The sequence below is a fragment of the Hemiscyllium ocellatum genome, chromosome 13, assembly GCF_020745735.1.
Source record: "Hemiscyllium ocellatum isolate sHemOce1 chromosome 13, sHemOce1.pat.X.cur, whole genome shotgun sequence".
In the NCBI taxonomy this organism is placed as follows: domain Eukaryota; kingdom Metazoa; phylum Chordata; class Chondrichthyes; order Orectolobiformes; family Hemiscylliidae; genus Hemiscyllium; species Hemiscyllium ocellatum.
Genome location: NC_083413.1, coordinates 29,319,328 through 29,341,802, shown reverse-complemented (window position 1 = coordinate 29,341,802; position 22,475 = coordinate 29,319,328). Strand labels below are relative to the sequence as shown.

At 39.4% G+C, this 22,475-nt stretch overlaps 1 protein-coding gene across 1 annotated transcript in view; it reads right to left on the bottom strand.

The window, feature by feature from the left end:
• Nucleotides 1–22,475, bottom strand: part of daw1 (dynein assembly factor with WDR repeat domains 1) — a 55,580-nt gene that overhangs the window by 4,536 nt on the left and 28,569 nt on the right. Inside the window, exons 6-11 of the mRNA XM_060834098.1 lie at nucleotides 21,264–21,363; nucleotides 18,849–18,956; nucleotides 10,895–11,001; nucleotides 7,508–7,610; nucleotides 5,195–5,309; nucleotides 4,200–4,276 (exon numbers count right to left, since the gene is read on the bottom strand). Of these exons, the coding sequence (XP_060690081.1) occupies nucleotides 4,200–4,276; nucleotides 5,195–5,309; nucleotides 7,508–7,610; nucleotides 10,895–11,001; nucleotides 18,849–18,956; nucleotides 21,264–21,363 (610 nt within the window). The remainder of the gene's footprint in view (nucleotides 1–4,199; nucleotides 4,277–5,194; nucleotides 5,310–7,507; nucleotides 7,611–10,894; nucleotides 11,002–18,848; nucleotides 18,957–21,263; nucleotides 21,364–22,475) is intronic.

The following is a 22,475-nucleotide window of genomic DNA, read 5'->3' as shown; positions in this document are numbered from 1 at the left end:
AGGTGTGGTTTCACCAAAGTTCTGGACAATTGCAGCTCCTGCTCCTGTACACAAATCCTCTCACTTTGAAGGCCAACATACCCGTTTCCTTCTTCATCATCTGCTGCATGTATGACTGGTGTACAAGGACATGCAGGTCTTGTTACACCTCCTCCTTTACAAACTATCACCATTCATATATTAATCTGTGTGCACTACCTTGTCAAACACTATTTAGAAATCAAAATATATTACATATAATGGATCCCTTTATCTATACTGCATGTTACCTCCTCAAAGAATTGCAATAAATTGAAAGAAAATCTTCCCTGGGATTTTTAGAGAGATAAAAAAAATGTAAACGTCACCATTACTCAGTCGTGACATTTACACTCATTTATTAATGCTGAAATAAAGATTTATATCGGATTAAGAACTACTTCAAACATTTCAAAGTTAAACAGCTCTAAAGCTTCGAGGCAACTGTGCAGAAATATTGAACAAACAACATATGGGAAACAGTTATCTTGAGGATAATGGTGTTAACTGAAATCATTATCCTACGTTCACTGGCCGTAATATCTTTACTTGTGCCACCAACCTATGACACTGATACACACATGGCTGCAAGAATGAGAAAAGTTATAAGTAATAGTCATACCATGCAATACCTATAAACATTGTTTTCATTGTTATTCCACTTCATGACATTATTTCATCACCATTAATTAACTGCTGCTGTTTCATAAATAATCTTGTTTTCTTTAGTATTGTAAATGAGACAATGGGAAGAATTTTAATGTAAAAGATGAGTGGGTTATGTATGGTTAACAGTATTGATATTACGTTGTGGAAATGATTTGGAGATGCCAGTGTTGGACTGGGGTGTACAAAGTTAAAAATCGCACAACACCAGGTTATAATCCAAAAGGTTTAATTGGAAGCACTAGCTTTCGGAGCGCCGCTCCTTCATCAGGTGGTCGTGGAGGACACTATTGTAAGACACATAATTTATAGCAAAAGTTTACAGTGTGATGTAACTGAAATTATACATTGAAAAATACCTTGATTGTTTGTTGAGTCTTTGATCTGTGTGAATACCATGATAGTTTCACTTCTTTCGTGTGTAAATCACAAAACATTTTTTTAGAAGTTACATTCTCAGGTTAACAGTAACAATTGGTGTTAGCCTTCAACATATTGTCTGGCTAACACCAATTGTTACAGTTAACCTGAGAATGTAACTTTTTTAAAAAAATGTTTTGTGCTTTACACATGAAAGAAGTGAAACTATCATGGTATTCGCACAGATGAAAGACTCAACAAACAATCAAGGTATTTTTCAATGTATAATTTCAGTTACATCACACTGTAAACTTTTGCTATAAATTCTGTCTGACAATAGTGTCCTCCACAACTACCTGATGAAGGAGCAGTGCTCTGAAAGCTAGTGCTTCTAATTAAACTTGTTGGACTATAACCTGGTGTTGTGTGATTTCTAACTTTAATGTTGAGAAAAGACTGAGAAGCCAGCAGCAACCCAACGACTGATTGAGCAGCAGTGCGTCAGGAGAATCAGAGTTTTCTTTCAGGTGATCACAGACATTTGCAGTCTCCTGGAACAAAATCTCCAGTTAAGTGGATCAGAATGTCATGCAAAACTAGGGCCGGTCAAAGTCAACACCACATTTCATTTTTTTCTTGCCTCTGTCTCCTTGCAGAAATCTGCATGTTATATTTTCAGTCTCACAATATGGTGATGATCAATGTTTGACAGGACCTATACAAAATTCTCAACTGCTCTTTCCAGCCAGAATAAGTGGGTGCTTGCATTTGCCATACTGTCTAGCTCTACAGGACTATCGCAATCAAAGCACTCCAGCCACCTTCATACTCCACTCTGAACCCACTTCACCACCTCCCACCTCTTGTGCAAAGCAGTTCCACAATCAACAATTAGTCCCATTCGAAATTACCCATTGTTCATCTTTAACTCTTCACAAGACAGAGTTTGTTCTAGTAAGTATGAGAAAATGGGCAATTTGGGGAAGTGAACTAATCAAAATGAGCAGAAAATTGGTATTAGCATTGTATTAAACACTAATGTAAATATACCTGTGCAACTACAATCCCTTTTATTCCTTTCTCAACTATTGCATGTGGTGTTATACATGTGACTTCAGCAGAGGTCGAGCCAGGCTCTCATTTCCTTGCTGTGACTGATCAATGCTCATGGTTGATGTCCTATTAGCTATGGAGCCCTGCCAACAATTTCTAACTACATCCAGCCTTGGATTTGCAGGGTCAGCCATAGTCATCTGTGTAGGAGTCAGTACGTAACAGTCAAAATGAGCAATGTAAGGCAGCAATTGAGCAAAGTTCCTATGTTAATGTTACTCCCTTTATTTTTCCTCCCATAGACCTCTTTCACCTTTCCTCTAACAATGAACTGGTGAGCATTTTGTTGAATAGGCAAGTTTAAGTCTTCGTCAACCCTGATTAATGTGACAAATTAAATGTGGAGTCCACTGACCAGCATACATTTGGCTGAATGTTGGATTGATCCTCCATGAAAGCTATCAATCTTTCCATGCATGTAGATATCAGTACAAACACCATGGCGTTCATACTAAAGACAGACTCTTCCAATACATCTCCAATCTTGCTGACTACAGCTAGACACTTTATCAAAACCTCACTACTGTCTCAATGTTGCTCCAGAGATTTCCTCTCCACCAACAGTGCCGTGGATTAGCCTTTGCATTCACAGAATAGAACTTGAGCATCCTGTGCCTTTCAATTGGAATCCTCATTAGCCTTGTTTTTACCACTTGCTCCTGCTCACTTGTGATGTGAGAGATACCCTGTGAGTTCCCAGCAATCAACACTCCCTTTTTTTTGTTGTACGCTGCCTATAAAGCTAAGGTCCTAATAATATTTTTGTCCAACTGTGTACATGTGGTAACTTAAAAGGACTGACTTGTTCTCAGCCTTCATGGGAATGTCTGGTTTGGCTATATGCTTAAAGGATATATTGCTAACAAAATGTCTTGTGCTTCCACTGAAATGTGTGTATAAGCTGGTGAGCAGTGTGCAAAGTTTCAATCCTCAGCCTGAGTGAATATCTCTGAAGATTCTTCACCCTCTTCAAGTACCACCTTTTATGGGACGCTGAACAGCCATGGAAGGTAAAGAACATAATTGTATTGTCAGAGGTAAGAGGGTGATAATTAATAATTGCACACATCACATTTCAATGGCTTCTGATATAAAGTCACATTGAGTAGGTGTTGCATGCCATGTGGTTGTTATTCAATTTTATCACTGGTTAAATGGGAGATCCCATTTCTAGTGTTAGTCATTCCAAATTTTGCCTTGTCTTCAGCACCTGTTCCTCCATTGTTGTTATTACGGAGATGACTGGGCAGCCATTTCCATTTACCTGCTTTTCCCTGGTTTCTGCGCTCTCTTCTATGGCAAGGAAGAAGAGACCTATAAGCATGTAAAATTTTTGAGAAGGTGGATAGCCAACATTTGTGGAGGATCGCTTTGAGAGATATACATAGTACTATATCAAAATGATGATTAGTAGCTATGGTGCATGGTCATATGTGGATGCAAGAAGTGTCTTAGTAGGGAGGGCAGGCTGTGCATACAAAATAAGTTAATACAAAGAGTGATGTGCTGAAGTTGGCTTGAAAGCAGAATAAGAGGGATTGTGAGAAGATGAAGATCAGGGCATACTTGAGTGTTGCCACTCACCATTCCTGCTTCGTTCAGGTCATTAAACCTCCTTCGGCATTTTATTCTCCAGCAGATGTATTCCTCCCTGCACCCATGTCTGCCTGCATCATTGTATGAAATTGAGTGGCCCAAACTTCCATCCTCAAAAAAACCAGTGGAGGAGACTCAACAATTTGGAGAAACAGGAATGCACTTCTGTGGCCCACCAAAACGCTTCTGGTTTGTTGCTGCGTCTGAGCACACCCCAAGACTAGACTGAATTGCTAGCTCTATGTAAGAGCTTATCCATATTTGCGTTGGATGAATTTAAGCGTCACTCCATTTGCAGACATGAGCAACATGAAGCCTGAAGGTAAATTTGTCTTAATGAGCCAATGTTTGAAGCAATTGTTCTGCCAGTTTTCGGCACAAGGCAAATTACACTTATAACCTTATCTTTTATGGAATAATTCTTCAGCCAGTTTTCTTAAACTTACCTTGGAGATTTCCCCTTCATGACCTTCTAGCTTCGCCATACATTTGCGACTTGCTGCACTATAAACTCTCGCAGTACCTTCAAGTAAAGAGTGAACATATTTAGCTTTATGAATTCTCTGGACAAATAGCATAAATGTATAAAAACAAATGCAATAAAAGCAAGAACATTTCTTATCATTAATTGCAAATTAGATTATGACAAAATTCATAATTATCTACCAAAGATTAAGTCAAAGTATTAGCTGCTCCCAGGCTTCATCTGGCTTTTAGAAACAGATAGGGATTACATCAGAAACCAATAATAAGCTTGAGTTTGCTCTCTCTCATCCAAATTTCTATTCCATGCATTCTTTGTCATGCTGCAGATTCAAAGGCATTGTCACAACTGCTCCCATACTTTTATGTGGACAGACAACCTAATCTTTTGTCATCAATGAGGATGCAGTAATATTCAATGAAAAATTCACCCAAGCACCCCTAAAAAACACCAGAGTACTTTCAGATACTTTGCAATGAAACTACATTTTTGGAATATTTTTTCAATCAAGGTGCCTGGCCCTTTCAATAACGCTGCTGCGTACTCACATACTCTTTTCTCAAGAGTGAACATGTAGGCATAACCAGGATGGGGCTTTACCTAAATTGAAATCCTGACATCACTTGTTGGTTACGTTGCTGAGTCAAGATAGTGCCAATTCGTGTTCAAGAGAACAGAGGGAATGTAATTGAGTGTGCCTTAGGCAACGGAGGGCTCCAAGCGAGCAATGCAAGCTGACATCCACAATGCAGCTTTTCCTCAGAAAAGCAGGATGGGCTTTTACATTATAATCCGGTATCAAATATATCACATCATCTCCTGCATTCTACCTTATAAAATTTGTTACACAGTCTAAGTGATTATATTCCACTGAAAAAGGGGCATGACACACCAACACACAAAATAAGTATAATGAACACACTTTTTCCTTTATGAATCCAACTTTAGTGTACCTACCATCGGCTGATGCAGTCGCTATAAGCTGCCCTGTGTAATCAAAGCAAACATCCAGTACTTCATCTTCATGTCCAGACAATGTTGCCACACATTTTCCACTGACAGCATCCCAAAGCTAGAGAATAATCAACAGTCATGAATCAAATTAATTAATTGCTGAATGCTTGTTTAATGAAAGAAATACAAAATTTCTTGTTCTGCATTTCAACTGATGGAGCAGGCAGTTAATCTGCTCAAAGGTTTTGCCAATGCACCGGCAGGTACATAAAATGGCTTGAAACTGAAATTTCAGAAGATAGGGTGGTGGGTCAACATTAACTATACTATTTCCACGCCAAGAAACATGACTGGAGCAGGGCCGTCAACGATACTGTTCAGGTCAGTTCATTTCAGGAAAAGAAGCCTGTGCTAGACCCTTCAATAGCACATTCAAAGGTCTAATGCCTGTTCAGTAGCCACTCTCACCACATGACAAATGGTTCAATCAAATTTCTGATCAGTATTATTTCAGGTGAACTGCAAGGAAGGCAAATGGATGCCTAAATCAGGACTCATGGCAATCACCTTACTCTTGGAAAACAGAACAAGAGTTTAAAAATGTGTTGCTGGAAAAGCGCAGCAGGTCAGGCAACATCAAAGGAGAAGGAGAATCGACATTGGCTTATGCCCGAGACATCGATTCTCCTTCTCCTTTGATGCTGCCTAACCTGCTGCGCTTTTCCAGCAACACATTTTTAAGCTGTGATCCCCAGCATCTGCAGTCCTCACTTTCTCCAAAACAGAACAAGATCCAATTTCTACCTCTAACAGTTCTATACTATGATATATGGGACAATTTCTTCTTTCCCTGACTACCATCAAAAAATTACTTCATGATAATGCAAAAACATAGGACCACAGTAACATTATGATGCAGGGTTCAGAATTTACACTTTTCTTATCCTCAGTTTTCATTTGATACACACCATTCTCTCAGAAAACTAGCAACCTACACTCTAGGTTCCAGCAATACTGCTGGAAGGTGTACAAGAGTCTGCATGAAAACTTCTTGTATATTCTTGCTAATCCCATGTACAACACACTAATCAATGTCAGATGTCACCACAAGAGAAAACTGCGGATATGAACCATATGATACAGTAAATTGGCAGGAATCTGCTGTGCCAATAGCTAACATACTTAACCTGTAGTTTCTAATACTTACGGTTTAAGAGAAATTATTAATCAAATAAAATGGCAGAAATTAAATGATAGGAAATACCTTTAACAACCGAAACTTGTTTTTATAAAGCAGCATTAACGTAGTAAAACCTTCCCAAAGCCCATCACGGGATTATCACCAAATTAAATTTAACAGAGAGGCACAAAAATGGTTACCCAGACAAGTGACTTAAAGACTGGTCAAAGACATAGATTCTATGCAACGACCTAACAGAATAGACCTAATGGAATAATCAAGTGAAAAGAGTTGGGAGGGGAATTCTTGAGCTTAACTGAAGTAACAGTGACTAATGGGGAAAAGGTAAAAATTGAGGATATGCAGGATTTGCAGGAATAATCAGAAGATTGTAGGACTAGAAGAGATTACAAAAGTAAGAACAGGCAAGGTCACTGAGGAATTTAAATATAAAGATGAGATTTTTAAAGATGATACATTGTTGGAATGGAAACCATGTATATCAGCAAGAACAGGGATGATGAGTGGTGACTGGATGGGATTTGGTGTGAGACCCTGATATTGGCAAGATGTAGATAACATCAAATTTACAGAGATGGGAGACTAGCCAGGAAAAGATTAGAACTGTCAAAGGTGGGCTTAAACAAGGCCTGAATACCAGATTGAGTAGAAAACGATCAGAACAAGGAATAATACTACAAAGTAAGACTTGCTAATGGAGTCGGAAGTTCAGCTCAGGGTCAAATAGAATATATTGAGGTTGTGAATTGTCAGTTCCAACCTCAGAAAATAAAGAGGAGCAATTAGTAAATCAATGGCTAAAGAAGCTGAGTTGATGCTGAGGAACAAAGAATAGAGCTGCAAACTTTCCAATATTTAATAGAAGAAATGCCTGGTTTCCAATAATTGGTGTAGGAAATGCAGCATGGTAAATTAGAGACAATGGAGGAAACTAGCCAGTGGTGGCAAGTTGCAGTTGGCAAAATCAGATGGCTATACGATTTATTTTTAATTTCATTATATTAATTTTAAAAATGAGACAAACTTTTAAATTGAAAATTAAATTCAGATCCACAGTCTGAAACCAGTGTCATTTCCTTCATAAAGCTGTGAGGATCATTTAGTGAGTATCTTACTGTGCAGGTTTTGTCCATTGATCCAGTAGCAATGAGTGTACAATCCCAATTAAACTGTGCACTGCTGATCTCTCCTCGATGTCCAATCAGTGTGTGCATTCTCCTAAAAGATCAGAGAATTAAAAACAGCTAGTTAATACTTTCTGTATTGATCCAACATGAACAAGTGTTAAACTCCTGTTGCAGAAAAGGAAGAACAGAAAAAGGAATAAACAAATAAATTATCGGCCAAATAATTTTAAGTTACGATTATTCTGGGCTATAATATATGAAGCAGTTAGTGAACACTTAGAAAGGCATGTTCTAAACAGGGTCAATCAGTATGGATTTCTAAAAGGAATTATTTTTAAAATATTTGTTCTACTTAACTAATGTTTTTATGTACAAGGAAATATAACGAATGATATTTGTGTCTCTTCTTTTCAGAAGATAGAATGTAGAACAAAGGACATAGAACAATACAGCGCAGGACAGGTCCTTTGGCCCTCAATGTTGCGCTGACCTGTGAACTAATTTAAGTCCGTCCCCCTACACGATCCCATCATCATCCATGTGCTTATCCAAGGATTGTTTAAATCTCCCTATTGTGGCAGAGTTAACTACATTGGCAGGCAGGGCATTCCACACCCTGACCACTCTCTGAGTAAAGAACCTGACTCTGACATCTGTCTTAAATCTATCACCCCTCATTTTGTAGCTATGCTCCCTTGTACAAGCTGACATCATCATCCTAGGAAAAAGACTTTCACTGTCTACCCTATCCAATCCTCTGATCATCTTGTATGTCTCTATCAAATCCCTTCTTAGCCTTCTTCTTTCCAATGAGAATAGACCCAAGTCTCACAGCCTTTCCTCATAAGACCTTCCCTCCAAACCAGGCAATATCCTGGTAAATCTCCTCTGCACCTTTTCCATTGCTTCCACATCCTTCCCGAAATATGGCGAGCAGAACCGTACACAATATTCTAAGTGCAGCCGCGTTAGCGTTTTGTAGCAGTATGATATTACAGCTCCGGAACTCAGTCCCTCTACCAGTTAAACCAGCACACCCTATGCCTTCTTAACAGCACTATCAACCTGGGTGGCAATTTTCAGGGATCTATGTACATGGATCCAAGATCACTCTGGACATCCACACAACCAAGAATCTTTCCATTGACCCAGTACTCTGCCTTTCTGTTATTCTTCACAAAGTGAATTACCTCACAGTTAGCTGCATTGAACACCATTTGCCACCTCTCAGCCCAATTCTGCGGTTTACCCAAGTCCCCCTACAACCTGTAACATTCTTCCAAACTGTCAACTACTCTACCGACGTTAGTGTCATCTACAAATTTAGTAATCCATCCACCTATGCCTGCATCTAAGTCATTTTTAAAAATGACAAACAGCAGTGGTCCCAGAACAGACCATTGTGGCACACCACCAGTGACCGGACTCTAGGCTGAATATTTTCCATCAACCACCACCCGTTGTCTTCTTTCAGAAAGCCAATTTCTAATTCAAACTGCTAAATCACCCTCAATTCCATGCCTCTGTATTTTCTCCAACAGCCTACTATGTGGAAACTTATCAAAGGTTTTACTGAAGTCCATGTATACCACCTCAACTGCCCTACCCTCATCTACATGCTTCGTCACCTTCTCAAAAAACTCAATGAGGTTTGTAAGACATGACCTGCCCTTGATGAAACCATGTTGACTATCCGAAATCAAAATTGTTTCTTGCTAGATGATTATAAATCTTATCTCTTATTATCCTTTCCTACAACAGAAGTAAGGCTCACTGATCTATAATTACTTGGGTCATCGCTAATGCCCTTCTTGAACAAGGGCGCAACATTTGCAATCTTCCACTCCACTGGTACTAAACTTGTAGACAATGACAACTCAAAGATCAAAGCCAAAGGCTTTGCTATCTCCTCCCTAGCTTCCCAAAGAATCCGCAGATAAATCCCATCTGGCCCAGAGGACTTGTCTACTTTCACTCCTTCTAGAATTCATAACATCTCTTCGTAACTAACATCGATCCTTTCTAGTCTAATATCTCGTATCTCATTCTCCTCCTCTATAATATTCTCCCTTTCCTGAGTGAAAACCAATGAGAAATGTTCGTTTAGCACCCCTCCAATCTCCACAGGGTCCACACTCAACTTCCCAGTTCTGTCTTTGACTGGCCCTATTCCTACCCTAGTCATCCTTTTATTCCTCACAAAGCTTTAGGGTTCTCCTTTATTCTATTTGCTAAAGACTGCTCATGTCCCCGCTTGCTCTTCTTAACTCTCTCCTTAAATCCTTCCTAGCTGATCTGTAACTGCCATTGCCTCATCTGAACCATGTTGTCTCATCAACACATAAGCCTCCTTCTTCCACTTAACAAGGGATGCAATTTCTGTAGTAAACCACGGTTCTCCTACCTTATTACTTCCTTCCTGCCTGACAGGGACATACCTATCAAGGACATGCAATATCTGTTCCTTAAACCGGCTCCACATTTCCATTTTCTGCATCCCCTGCATTTTTTTACCCCATTCTATGCATCCTAATTCTTGCCTAATCGCATTATAATTGCCCTTGCCCACTGATAACTCTTGACCTATGGCATGTACCTATCCCTTTCCATCGCTAAACTAAACGTAACTGAATTATGGTCACTCTCTCCAAAGTGCTCACCTACAACTAAATCAAACACTTGATTCATTACCAAGCACCAGATCCAGTGTGGCCTCCCGTCTTGTCGGCCCTTCGACATAATGTGTCAGGAAGCCTTCCTGTAGACGTTGGACAAAAACTGATCTATCCGACGTATTAGAGTTATAGCATTTCCAGTCAATTTGGGGAAGTTAAAGACCCCATAATGACCACACTGTTCCTTTCACTCCTACCCAAAATAATTTTGCCAATCCTCTTCTCCACCTCCCTGGAACTCTGCGGAGGCCAAAAAAAAACTCCAAGCAGTGTGACCTCTCCTCTCCTGATTTTAACTTCAGCCACACTACCTCAGTTGACAAGTCCTCGTCAAAAGTTCTTTCAGCCACCATTATACTGTCCTTGACTAACAAGGCCACTAAGATGATTGAAATGTAATAAAAGATATGCAATATTAAACTATTGGAAATATTGGGACAAAACAAAATAAAAGGGGATAGAAAGGTCAGCACGTGAGAAAAGTAGAGATAAATAGTTATTTTTGCATTGATGGTATGTGGGTGCTGTTACAACCTAAGGGCTTATGCTGAAATTATGTTTTCCATAATTTGTGCAAAAATATAAGACACTATAGGTTACATTAGAAATAAAGAATTTCAATTTAAATGCTGTAAAGGTGTTCAAAACTTACATTATTAAAATTGCAGACTGATGTTTTCTGATTAAGCAGTTTACCCACCTGCCAGATCCCACATCCCACACAGAAACAGTATGGTCAAAGGAACCTGTGATAATCTTATCCCCTGTTGTATTAAATGACAAAGAGATGATTTCAGCTGAATGCCCCTGAAAGAGAAAAAAAAGTTAATCAGAAAAGAATAACCTGTATTTTTGAAGTGAAGTCACTGTTACGTGGACAACATGGCAATTAATCTGACGACAGCAAGAGCCACAAACAGTAAAGACCGAAAGAACTGCAGATGCTGTAAATCAGAAACAAAAACAGAAATTGTTGGAAAAGCTCAGCAGGTCTGCCAGCATTTGTGAAGAGAAATCAAAGTTAATGTTTCAGGTCCAGTGATCCTTCCTGAGACCCAAGGAAGGTCTGATGAAAGGTCACCAGACTTGAAACATTTATCTTCACAAATGCTGCCAGATGGAGGCCTGTGACCAGTGGAGTGCCACAAGGATCGGTGCTGGGTCCACTACTTTTCGTCATTTATATAAATGATTTGGATGTGAGCATAAAGAGGTACAGTTAGTAAGTTTGCAGATGACACCAAAATTGGAGGTGTAGTGGATAACGAAGAAGGTTACCTCAGATTACAACAGGATCTTGATCAGATGGGCCAATGGGCTGAGAAGTAGCTGATGGAGTTTAATTCAGATAAATGCAAGGTGCTGCATTTTGGGAAAGTAAATCTTAGCAGGACTTATACACTTAATGGTAAGGTCCTAGGGATTGTTGCTAAACAAAGAGCCCTTGGAGTGCAGATTCATAGCTCCTTGAAAGTGACGTCACAGGTAGCTAGGATAATGAAGGCGGCGTTTGGCATGCTATCCTTTATTGGTCAGAGTATTGAGTACAGGAGTTGGAAGGTCATGTTGTGGCTGTACAGGACATTGATTAGGCCACTTTTGGAATATTGCATGCAATTCTGGTCTCTTTCCTATCAGAAAGATGTTGTGAAATTTGAAAGGGTTCAGAAAAGATTTACAAGGATGTTGCCAGGGTTGGAGGATTTGAACTATAGGGTGAGTCTGAATAGGCTAGGGCTGTTTTCCCTGGAATGGCGGAGGTTGAGGGGTGACCTTATGGAGGTTTACAAATTATGAGGGGCATGGATAGGATAAATAGACAAAGTATTTTCCCTGGGGTGGGGGAGTCTAGAATTAGAGAGTGCATCTCTATGACTCTATCTGCTGAGCTTTTCCAGGAACTTCTGTTTTTGTTTCCAACAAACAGTAATGTGATAAATGATCAGATAATGTTTAAAGTATTCTGAGTTGACATCAATAATTAGTAGACAAGCAGGAGGCTGGAAGAACACAGCAAACCAGGCAGCATCAGGAAGTGGAAAAGTCAATGTTTCAGGTATAACCCTTCTTCAGGACTGGAGTGGGGGTGGAGGAGCTGCAGATAAAGACGGGTATTGGAGAGTTTTGGGTGTGGTGAGGTAGTGATAGGTGAACACAGGCAGTGGATATGACCAGTTTGGTCGATGGGAGGAATGAATCCGGTTGGTGGCCAGAAGGAAGAGTTGGTCAGAGGAATGGAAGGGAGGAGGAGGGGCTGAAAAGGGAGTCAGGGGGTGGAAGGGGATGTTATTTGAAATTGGAGAACTCAGTCGTTCGGGCTGTAGGCTGCTCAGGCTGAAGATAAGGTGTTATTTCACCAATTTGCTGATTCACTGTGGCAATGGAGGAGACTGAGGATGGATGTGTCGAAGAGATAATGGGAAAGAGAAATGAAATGGGCAGTGACTGGGAGGTCAGGCTGACCCTTGTGGACCCAGCTGAGACGCTCAGCAAAACATGCCCTGAATTTCCGTTTGGTCTCACCAATGTAGAGAAGACCACATCGGGAACACCAGAAGCAGTAAAGTAGGTTGGAGGAGAGACAGGTGAGACAGACCTGGATTGTACCCACTCTCTATGTTCACCTATCACTACCTCACCACTCCATCCAAAACCATCTCCCACGCCCTCTTTATCTGCAGCTCCCCTTAACCCCACCTCCATTCCTGAAGAAGGGTTACTCCCAAAATGTTGCTGCCTGAGTTGCTGTCTTTCAACCTCCTGTTTGTCTCTTTGGATTCCAGCATCTGCAGTTTTTTTTAATCTCTAACTGAAAGCTATAATCAGCCATGACACAAAAAGGGACCCATTAACACCATCTGAGGAAATAGACAGCATCATGGTTTAAAATCTCATCTAAATGATGGCACCAATTTTTCAGATCAATCAAAAATCCCAATATCCAAAATTCTGGACAAAACCCTGGACTTTTCAAAACTTTTAAAAAGGTAAATGAGAGCTAGAATGAGTCGGCAGGAAATACATAACCTTGGCTAGAGACAAAAAAACTGCAGATGCTGGAATCCAAAGTAGACAGGCAGAAGGCTGGAAGAACACAGCAAGCCAGGCAGCATCAGGAGGTGGAGAAGTCGATGTTTCGGGGACTGAAGAAGGGTTCTACCTGAAATGTTGACTTCTCCACCTCCTGATGCTGCCTGGCTTACTGTGTTCTTCCAGGCTCCTGCCTGTCTAATTGAAAATGCACAACCAACAAGCCTGGAAATGGAGATTGCTTTCTGAGACTATTGTTCAGCCTGGAATCCCAATTTACACCTCCTCTCCAAAAGAACAATCAGCCAAAACCAACAGATGCAAGAGTGAGACAGCTTTTACACCTCGGCTACTCAGCGCAGACAAAATTGGATGTACAGAGATACTGGACATTCAACCTCGATCAAAACCCATTCACACATACTCTAACCATCGGAATGCCAATTAACCTCAGGATAGAAAATCAAGAGCTAAAGGAAATCTACAAATATGAAGGAAGATAAGGGGGCACACAGCCAATATAACTGCTATCCTCAATCTTACCTGAGGAGGAGAGTCTTTTTCAACATCAAGCATCTGCACAAAACAGCTTCCCAAAAGGCTTTCACCACCAACAAACAGCTTCTAAAGCAAGACCAAGAGAAGCTGAATACAGAGGCCAAACAAAGAAACTTAATTGGGAAGCTGAACCAAGAGTATCATCAGAACAAAGGGCACCGAGGAAGGGAGATGCCAACCAGCGCTATCTGAACAAAATCTTCCAGGCACAGGCCGGTTCCAAATCAAGGGAGCTGACAGCAAGAACCTCAGCAACTGGGCACACTTCAAAACCAAGTTTTGAGTGGTAAATATAAATTCCTGAGACCCCAAACTTCCGACCTAGTTAGCAGGGAGGGGTACACAGTGCATTGGGACCCAAGTGTAGGAATTCTGATTAAAGAGTCTGAAATTAAACCATGAATAAAAACCGAAAGAACTGTGGATGCTGTATAAATCAGAACCAAAAACAAAAATTGCTGGAAAAGCTCAGCAAGTCTTGCAGCATCTGTGAAGACCCTGAGGAAGGGTCACCGGACCCGAAACATTAATTTGATTTCTCTTCATAGATGCTGCCAGCCCTGCGGAGCTTTTCCAGCAATTTCTGTTTTTGTTTCTAAAATTAACTCTTGTTGTTTCCTGTGTGTCAGTAGAATAGTGTTCTTATAGCGGTTACCTAGTTATTAGTATATTTAGAGTTCTACTGTTCTGTGCATTGATTGTGTCAATTTCCTTGTTTTATTACATTACCTATTTGCTTGTATTAAAATTACCTTTTTTATTTTAAGTCAACGCAGGGATTCTTTTGCCCCGAAACATCTGTCTACAGCCTCTTCATTTCACATTCCCTAAATAAGTCCAGTGTCCAGAATCAGGGATCTGGAGGTGACTTAAACCACTTAAAAATCATGAAACAACTGATTGAAAACCAGAACCTTATACAACAGTGCAAAAGTTTCTCTGTAGTGAGTGCCAATGTAGACTATTTGTTAAATAATTAGAATGGGGCTTGAAGTATCAATATTTTCACTTAGAGGTGACACAGCTATCAATAAGCCAAAGGTTGGATCTAGTTAATTGAGAAGAAGTGCCAAAATTATCCATAAATTTTAATTTGGATTATGACTCTTTTGCACATATAAATCAAGACATCAGTAAGGGAAAGTTGAAGTAACCCACACTTAATGTTTTGATTTTCCATCACTTCTATCGAGCTAGTAGCAATTCAGGACAATTGCTGTGAGAATTGAAAATCAAAGAAAAAAGGCTGGAGTATAATTATTGTGAACCAGTGGGAACCACAATATTGGACATCATTGAAAATAAACTTAGCGAGACAGATCAGACTAATTTAAATTTGGCCAAGTTGATAAAAACAATCATTGCTCCCAAAAAGTATAAGGGTCTTAAATTTGTTTAAAGTTAAAAATCACACAACACCAGGTTGTAGTCCAACAGGTTTATTTGGAAGCACTAGCTTTCAGAGTGCTGCTCCTTCATCAGGTAGCTAGTATTCAACTGAACACTCAAGCCTCTCCACTATAGCAAGTTGGCAATCCATGGAAAGATCTTAGAACCATACAGTTGTACAGCACAGATCCAGGGGCTATTTTGGTCCTTCAACCCATACAAACCTGACATCCCAATCTGACCCAGTCCCATTTGCAAGCGTTTGGTCCATAAACCCTCTAAACCCTTCCTATTCATGTACCCAATCAAATGTCTTTTATATGTTGTTGTTGAACCAGCCTCCACCACTTGCTCTGGCAGCTTATTCCATACATGCACCACCCTCTGTGTGAAAAGGTTGCCCGTTAGATCCCTTTTAAATCTTTTCCCTCTCACCTTAAACCAATGCTGTGTAGTTTTGGATTCCCTTACCCAGTGAAAAAAGACCTTGGCTATTGATTCTATACAACCACTTGATGAAGAAGCAGCACTCTGAAAGCTAGTGCTTCCAAATAAACCTGTTGGATTATAACCTGGTGTTGTGTGATTTTTAACTTTGTCCACCCTAGTCCAACACCAGCTCCTCCACATCATTCTATCTGTGCCTTTCAAGATTTTATAAACCTCCATAAGGTCACCGTTTAGTCACCGATGGTCCATGGAAAACAGTCCCATCTCATTCAGCCTCTCCCTATAGCTCAAACTCTCCAACCCTGGCAATATCCTTGTAAATAGTTTCTGTGCCCTTTCAAATTTATCAACATTCTTCCTATAGAAGGATAACCAGAACAGAACGCAGTATTCCAAAAATGGCCTAATGTCAGAGAGGCATAGAGCCAGACAGCACAGAAACAGTCCCTTCAGTCCAAATAGTCCATGCTGACCATAATCCCAAACAAACAAGTCTCACCTACTTGTGTTTGGTCCATATCCCTCCAAACATTTCTTATTCATGTAATTATCTAAATGTCTTTTAAATTCCGAAATCACTTCCTCTGGACATTCATTCCACACACAATTCACTCTGTGTAGAAATTTTCCCCCATGTCTTTTTTAAATCTTTCTCTTTTCATCTTAAAAACTTGCCCCCTCGTCATGAAAACCCCCAGCCTAGGGAAAAGACACCGGATACTCACCTTATCTATACCGTCACAATTTTAAAGACCTTTATAAGGTCACTGTCCTATGTTCTTAAAACTCAAACCCACTACTCCCAGCAACACCCTGTCCATCACTCAGCCAAGTCCTGTACAGCCACAACATGACATCCCAACCTCTATAGTCAATGCACTGACCAATAAAACCAAGTCATAGAGTCATAGAGATGTACAGCATGGAAATAGACCCTTCGGGTCAACCTATCCATGCCAACCAGATATCCCAACCTAATCTAGTCCCACCTGCCAGCATGCAGCCTATTTCCCTCCAAACCCTTCCTTATTCATATACCCATCCAAATGCCTCTTAAATGTTACAATTGTACCAGCCTCCACCACTTCCTCTGGCAGCTCATTCCATACATGTACAACCCTCTGTCTGAAAAAGTTGCCCCTTAGGTCTCTTTTATATCTTTCCCCTCTCACCCTAAACCTATGCCCTCTAGTTCTGGACTCCCCGACCCAGAGAGAAGACTTTGCCTATTTAGCTTATCCATGCCCCTCATAATTTTGTAAACCTCTATAAGGTCACCCCTCAGCCTCCGACACTCCAGGGAAAACAGCCCCAGCCTGTTCAGCCTCTCCCTGTAGCTCAAATCCTCCAACCCTGGCAACGTCCTTGTAAATCATTTCTCAACCCTTTCAAGTTTCACAACATCTTTCCGATAGGAAGGAGACCAGAATTGCATGCAATACTCTAACTGTGGCCTAACTAATGTCCTGTACAGTCACAACATGACCTTCCAACTCCTGTACTCAACACTCTGACCAATAAAAGAAAGTATACCAAACACCTTCTACACTGTCCTATCTACCTGCGACTCCACTTTCAAGGAGCCATGAACCTGCACTCCAAGGTCTCTTTGTTCAGCAACACTCCCTAGGACCTTCCCATTAAATGTATAAGTCCTGCTAAGATTTGCCTTCCCAAAATGCAGCAACCGTCTTCACTACCCTGTTAACCTGCGACTCCACATTCAAGGAACTGTGAACCAGCACCCAAAGGTCTCTTTGCTCAGTAACACTCCTCAGGGCTCTACCTTTAAGTGTATAAGTCCTGACCAGATTTGCCTTACAAAATGCAGCACCTAACACTTATTTAAATTAAACTCCATCTGCCAATCCTGAGCCCAACAGCCTATCTAGGAGAAAGTGAGGACTGCAGATGCTGGAGACCAGAGTTGAAAAGTGTGGTGCTGGAAAAACACAGCAGGCCAGGCAGCATCCGAGGAGTAGGAGAATCAACGTTTCGGGCCTAAACCCTTCTTCAAGGAGACTTATGCCCGAAACGTCGATTCTCCTGCTCCTCAGATGCTGCCTGGCCTGCTGTGTTTTTCCAGCACCACACTTTTCAACACTGGTTTCCAGCATCTGCAGTCCTCATTTTTGCCTAGTTGATCTTAACCTACTGCGTATCCTCTTGCAAGGATGCCTGCCTTGAAGAAGCTCTCCTCCCTCTACATATTCCTGAAGAAGGGCTTATGCCCGAAATGTCGATTCTCCTGCTCCTCGGATGCTGCCTGGCCTGCTGTGTTTTTCTAGCACCATATCCATCAGCCCATCTAATCAAGGTCCCATTGTACTCTCAGATAACCTTCTTTCCTGTCCACTACACTACCAATTTTGGTGTCATCTACAAACTTATTAACCATTTCTCCTATATTTACATTCAAATTATTCATATAAATGACAAAAAGCAGCGGAACTAGCACCAATCCTTGTGACACACCACTGGTCACACCCCTCCATTCTGAAAAACAACTCTCCACCACCACCTTCTGTTGCCTACCTTTACGCTAATTTTGTATCTAAATGACTAGTCCTCCCTCGATTCCTTCAATCTAATCTTGCTACCAGGTGGAGTCTTCCTGAACAGCTTGCTGAAGCCTTGATTTACAATAACTAATGACATGGCAGATGACAATTTGGCAAATTCATATTAGCAAGTCAGATGCTCCATAGAGAATGACTTCTATGGGCAAAAGAGACAACTCAAAATGTGAACCACTGTTCGTCTCAAATCAAAATGACCACTATATGTTTAAACGAGGAGGTAGAAGTGTAGTGGTATTATCACTGAATACCCAAACTAACGCTCTGGTGCCAAGGGCTCGAGTCATAGCATGGCAGATGGTGATATTTAAATTACAAGCTAATCTAAAAACAGAATTGATTGGCCTAAAAAATCTGGTTCACTAATTTTCGTTAAGGAAAGAAAATCCGCTATCAGATCACCTGATCTGGCCTACATATGACCCCAGATTCACTGACTCCGGAGTACACTCTGAAATAGTCTAGCACACTACTTGACAGGTCTCCCAGTATCAACCAAGGCACTGGAAACAGCAATGATGCACAGTACTGTGAATTCACCTCCCCATCACCACATTCCCCCACCACTTCACAAAGTAGTGATACTTTCATTCTGTTCACAATTGAAAGAAATGAAAAAGCACTTGAAGGATTTTTCATCATACATACTGTTAGTGTTACAGACTCTTCTCCAGATTGGATGTTCCAGAGCTTTGCTGTCGTATCCATACTGCCTGTTGCTACTAGAGTACTTTGGGGATTAAATGATAAACACACCTATAATAGATTTTTTAAAAAAGTAATTAAAAACAATAACCTTTATAAAGAAAAATATTCAACAGTTTTACATGACAATTAAAAACCATACATTTTTATCAGGCATTTTTCAAATGGCACTGACTGCCATGGTAGTTTCTGACAGCACTCCTGGTATAATTAACTACCATTTCCAATCACAGAAATAAAAGAACATCACAACTCACAAACATCAGAATCATGGATCTTTGAACATCATTAGAACTTCTCTAAATTACTAAATGTTCCTTTTAAGCAAGCATTACTTTGTTTAAAATCATTATTCTTGCAGTGTTGCAAATGTCAAAGAAAGCACAATAGTAATTGGAACATACATGCTAAAGACATGAAATTGGATGCTGTTATGAACTAAACTGCAGAAGAGTACAAATTGTTATTTTGAAGAGATACAAGTTTAGGGTATCTTTGGTTATATACTGGTTCCCCATTAATTACTCCACTTTCTTCCAGTTTTCTTTATGCATTCCTTGGCAAGAAGTGTTTTTTGTTTACCCTGATATACCCTAATATGCTTATTTTAACCCTTATTATCAGAATTCAAATGACAGGCAAAAGTGGCAGAATAAAGTCTACTATTCTATGCAATGGATGCAAGTAAAACAAACTTAGTAAATTAGTATGTTGCGTGGTTCATAAACCTTATGTGCCTTTTAAGTAATAAATATTGTCATCGAAGGGATTCGGGATTAACATGTTTTTTCTTTTCTGGTTTGACTGGAATGGAGATTATATAAAGTTATGTACACTGCAGTTAGTTGTTAAGTCTGAGCTCTAAAACCCGAGATATTTTTATGGATTTTAAAGGATTGTCAATTGCATTATTTGGTATAATTACTGAAAAGAAGAGCTTTTCAAAAGTCCAGTGTGGTAACATTTCTCTATCCTTAAAGTGGTATCTCATACACAGATATTATTTCTAAAGGCATTAGTAATCCTCTAATTATCTTTGTTCATAATTGAGTTTGTGTATCTAAGGAAATGACTGACATTTTAAAATGAATACTTTGTATCGGTTTTTACAATTTAGGATGACGACAAAGCACTAGAACTATGAGGAACCTAGAAAAATATAAACAAAAAAATTTGGTGGATTCAACACAAAATTAAAACTGAAGAATGCAGAAATTAATGAGATATAGGGCATATATGTCTCCAGTTTTCAACTTCAGTATATTAAAAAGAAAGGAAATTGCAGATGTGTTGGCCAGATTTTCGAGAGCTCAGCAGATTCAGTAATTACACATTTGGATTAGAAAATTTGAAATATTAATCCATTCCTGCAGAAGGGATGGAATTTGGAATCAAGTAACTACAGATCTATAAGCTTGATATCAAGGTGGCAAAGTCCCTTGAATCTATCCCTGGGGATAGAGTCACTGAACACTTGGACAAGCATGATCCAACCAAAAAGAGACAATATTGATTCGTAAAGGATACAATCTGTTTCATTAAGTAAACTTTTTAAAGAAGGTCATTAATATAATGGTTCAGGAGGGTCTAAGAATATTGACAATGTGGATCTACAGAGGAACTTGATAAGATCCCTTACAGAAGACTAAGCAAAAATGAAAACACACTGAACTGGACATAATTTTCTCACATGGGTCATTGAATATGAAACTGAACAGGGCTAAGAGGATGTGTTTGTTGCTTGATAGGATATGGCAATTTATACTGGGTCTTAAATAGCTTTTTACTATTAAATTTGTGTTTAGACGTTATAGTATTATTTTTATGGGTGTTATAGAACTGAATTAACTTTCAAAAACCAACTCAGGTTGCTCAGGTTCCCAAAGGAAAACAATGTTATTACTGAATAGAAAATGTATATACAGCAAAATAAATAATATGGGAATGGATTAGAAATGCTACACAATTTGGATTTTTTCTTTCCAAACTCTGCAGATGTGGTAACAAATAGACAATAATCTAAGAACATCACAGGTCTCATGAGATCACAATGAAAGCCTAATTTGAAAAGGTAGGCCATCAGGAAGCTCTGCTGTTGAAGTAATAAGCTTGGTCTAATTGATTTGATTGGTACTGCATCTCCCTCATGTAAATAAACACAAGTCAGTGAATCATACTCAGCTCCACCACATGTAACCCTCAAGCCCCAAAATGTCATCTGCAATTTTCTTGAAAATAAATTAAATAAATTCAACAAAATTATAAAATATGATTTTTTTAAAAAGAATTTTTATCATTTAATAAAAAAACAATAAAACCAAGATGCCCTCTTTAAACCTAAAAAAAAGAGAAACTTACAATTTCTGCTGTATGTCCACGAAATGTATGGTAACATTTGCCTGTTTCAGAGCTCCATAATTTGCAGGTTTTATCGAATGAACCAGTTGCAATCTTGTCTCTAATTAAAAGTAAGCACACATTGCAATAATGACACAAAAACTGTGATGTAACGATGTAGAGAGTGAATTTCCATTTAGTGGCTCTCCAATCTCCATTGTAACATAAATAAAAGAAGAGAATTATATAAGATGTTCTTAAGAAGTGACAGCCATACTTGTACGAAAAGAATAAAGCTGTCCACAAAACATTGAATAGAACATTTCTCTTAAAGTAGCAATGCAGAACAACCTCTATTATCCGAATATGAATTATTCAATTTTCGGATTTCTCACAAACATCAAACAAGTGACACACTGGTTATCAACTAAGAAAATATGTAAATTAAACTATATTCCCTTGCATACATACACACACACACGACAAATACATACACAACTCTGCAGAGCTTTTATGGTAGGAGAAAAATTAGGCAACAAGGGAGAAAACACAATACCCTTGCAGGTCTTGAGATGAATTCAGATGATAGAAATAAATTGACTTCCCACATATACCTTTGAATTCCTTTTGATGAGATCGGATTGCTAACAGTCACAAGAATATGGAAAAACCTCAGACTAAATTTCAAATTCAGGTGAAAAAACAGCTAGGATTCCTGACTGTTAAAATAAATAACTTCATTTTTCTTTTTGAGTGCTGATTTTACTGAGAGAGAGAGAGAGCGAGAGAGCGAGACTGAGAAACAATTCTGCTTGTCTGTATAAACTTTCCCAGAAACTGTACCTACATTCTGGGCAAAAAACAAAAAAACACACTGATTACCTCAGTCCAGAAGCTTGTTAAACATATATACATTAGAGTTTTGTCGGTCTGTTTGCTCAACAATTAAAACAAACTTTGGTGGACATAACTTTCCAAAGTCACCTAGCTTTTTGGAAATAGACCGTCATCTCCATGACCATTTTGACTTTGCACTTCTAAGCAATCAATTAACAAAACTTTACAACTCAATAATGACCAAATCACCATTTTCCAGTTCTAATTGAATTGAATTGAATTGAATTTCTTGTCACGTGTACTGAGGCACAGTGAACAGCTTTGACTTGCGAGCAATGCAGGCAGATCACAGAGTTAAGTAGCATAGATAAGTGAAGCTAGTGTGCTTCCAATTAA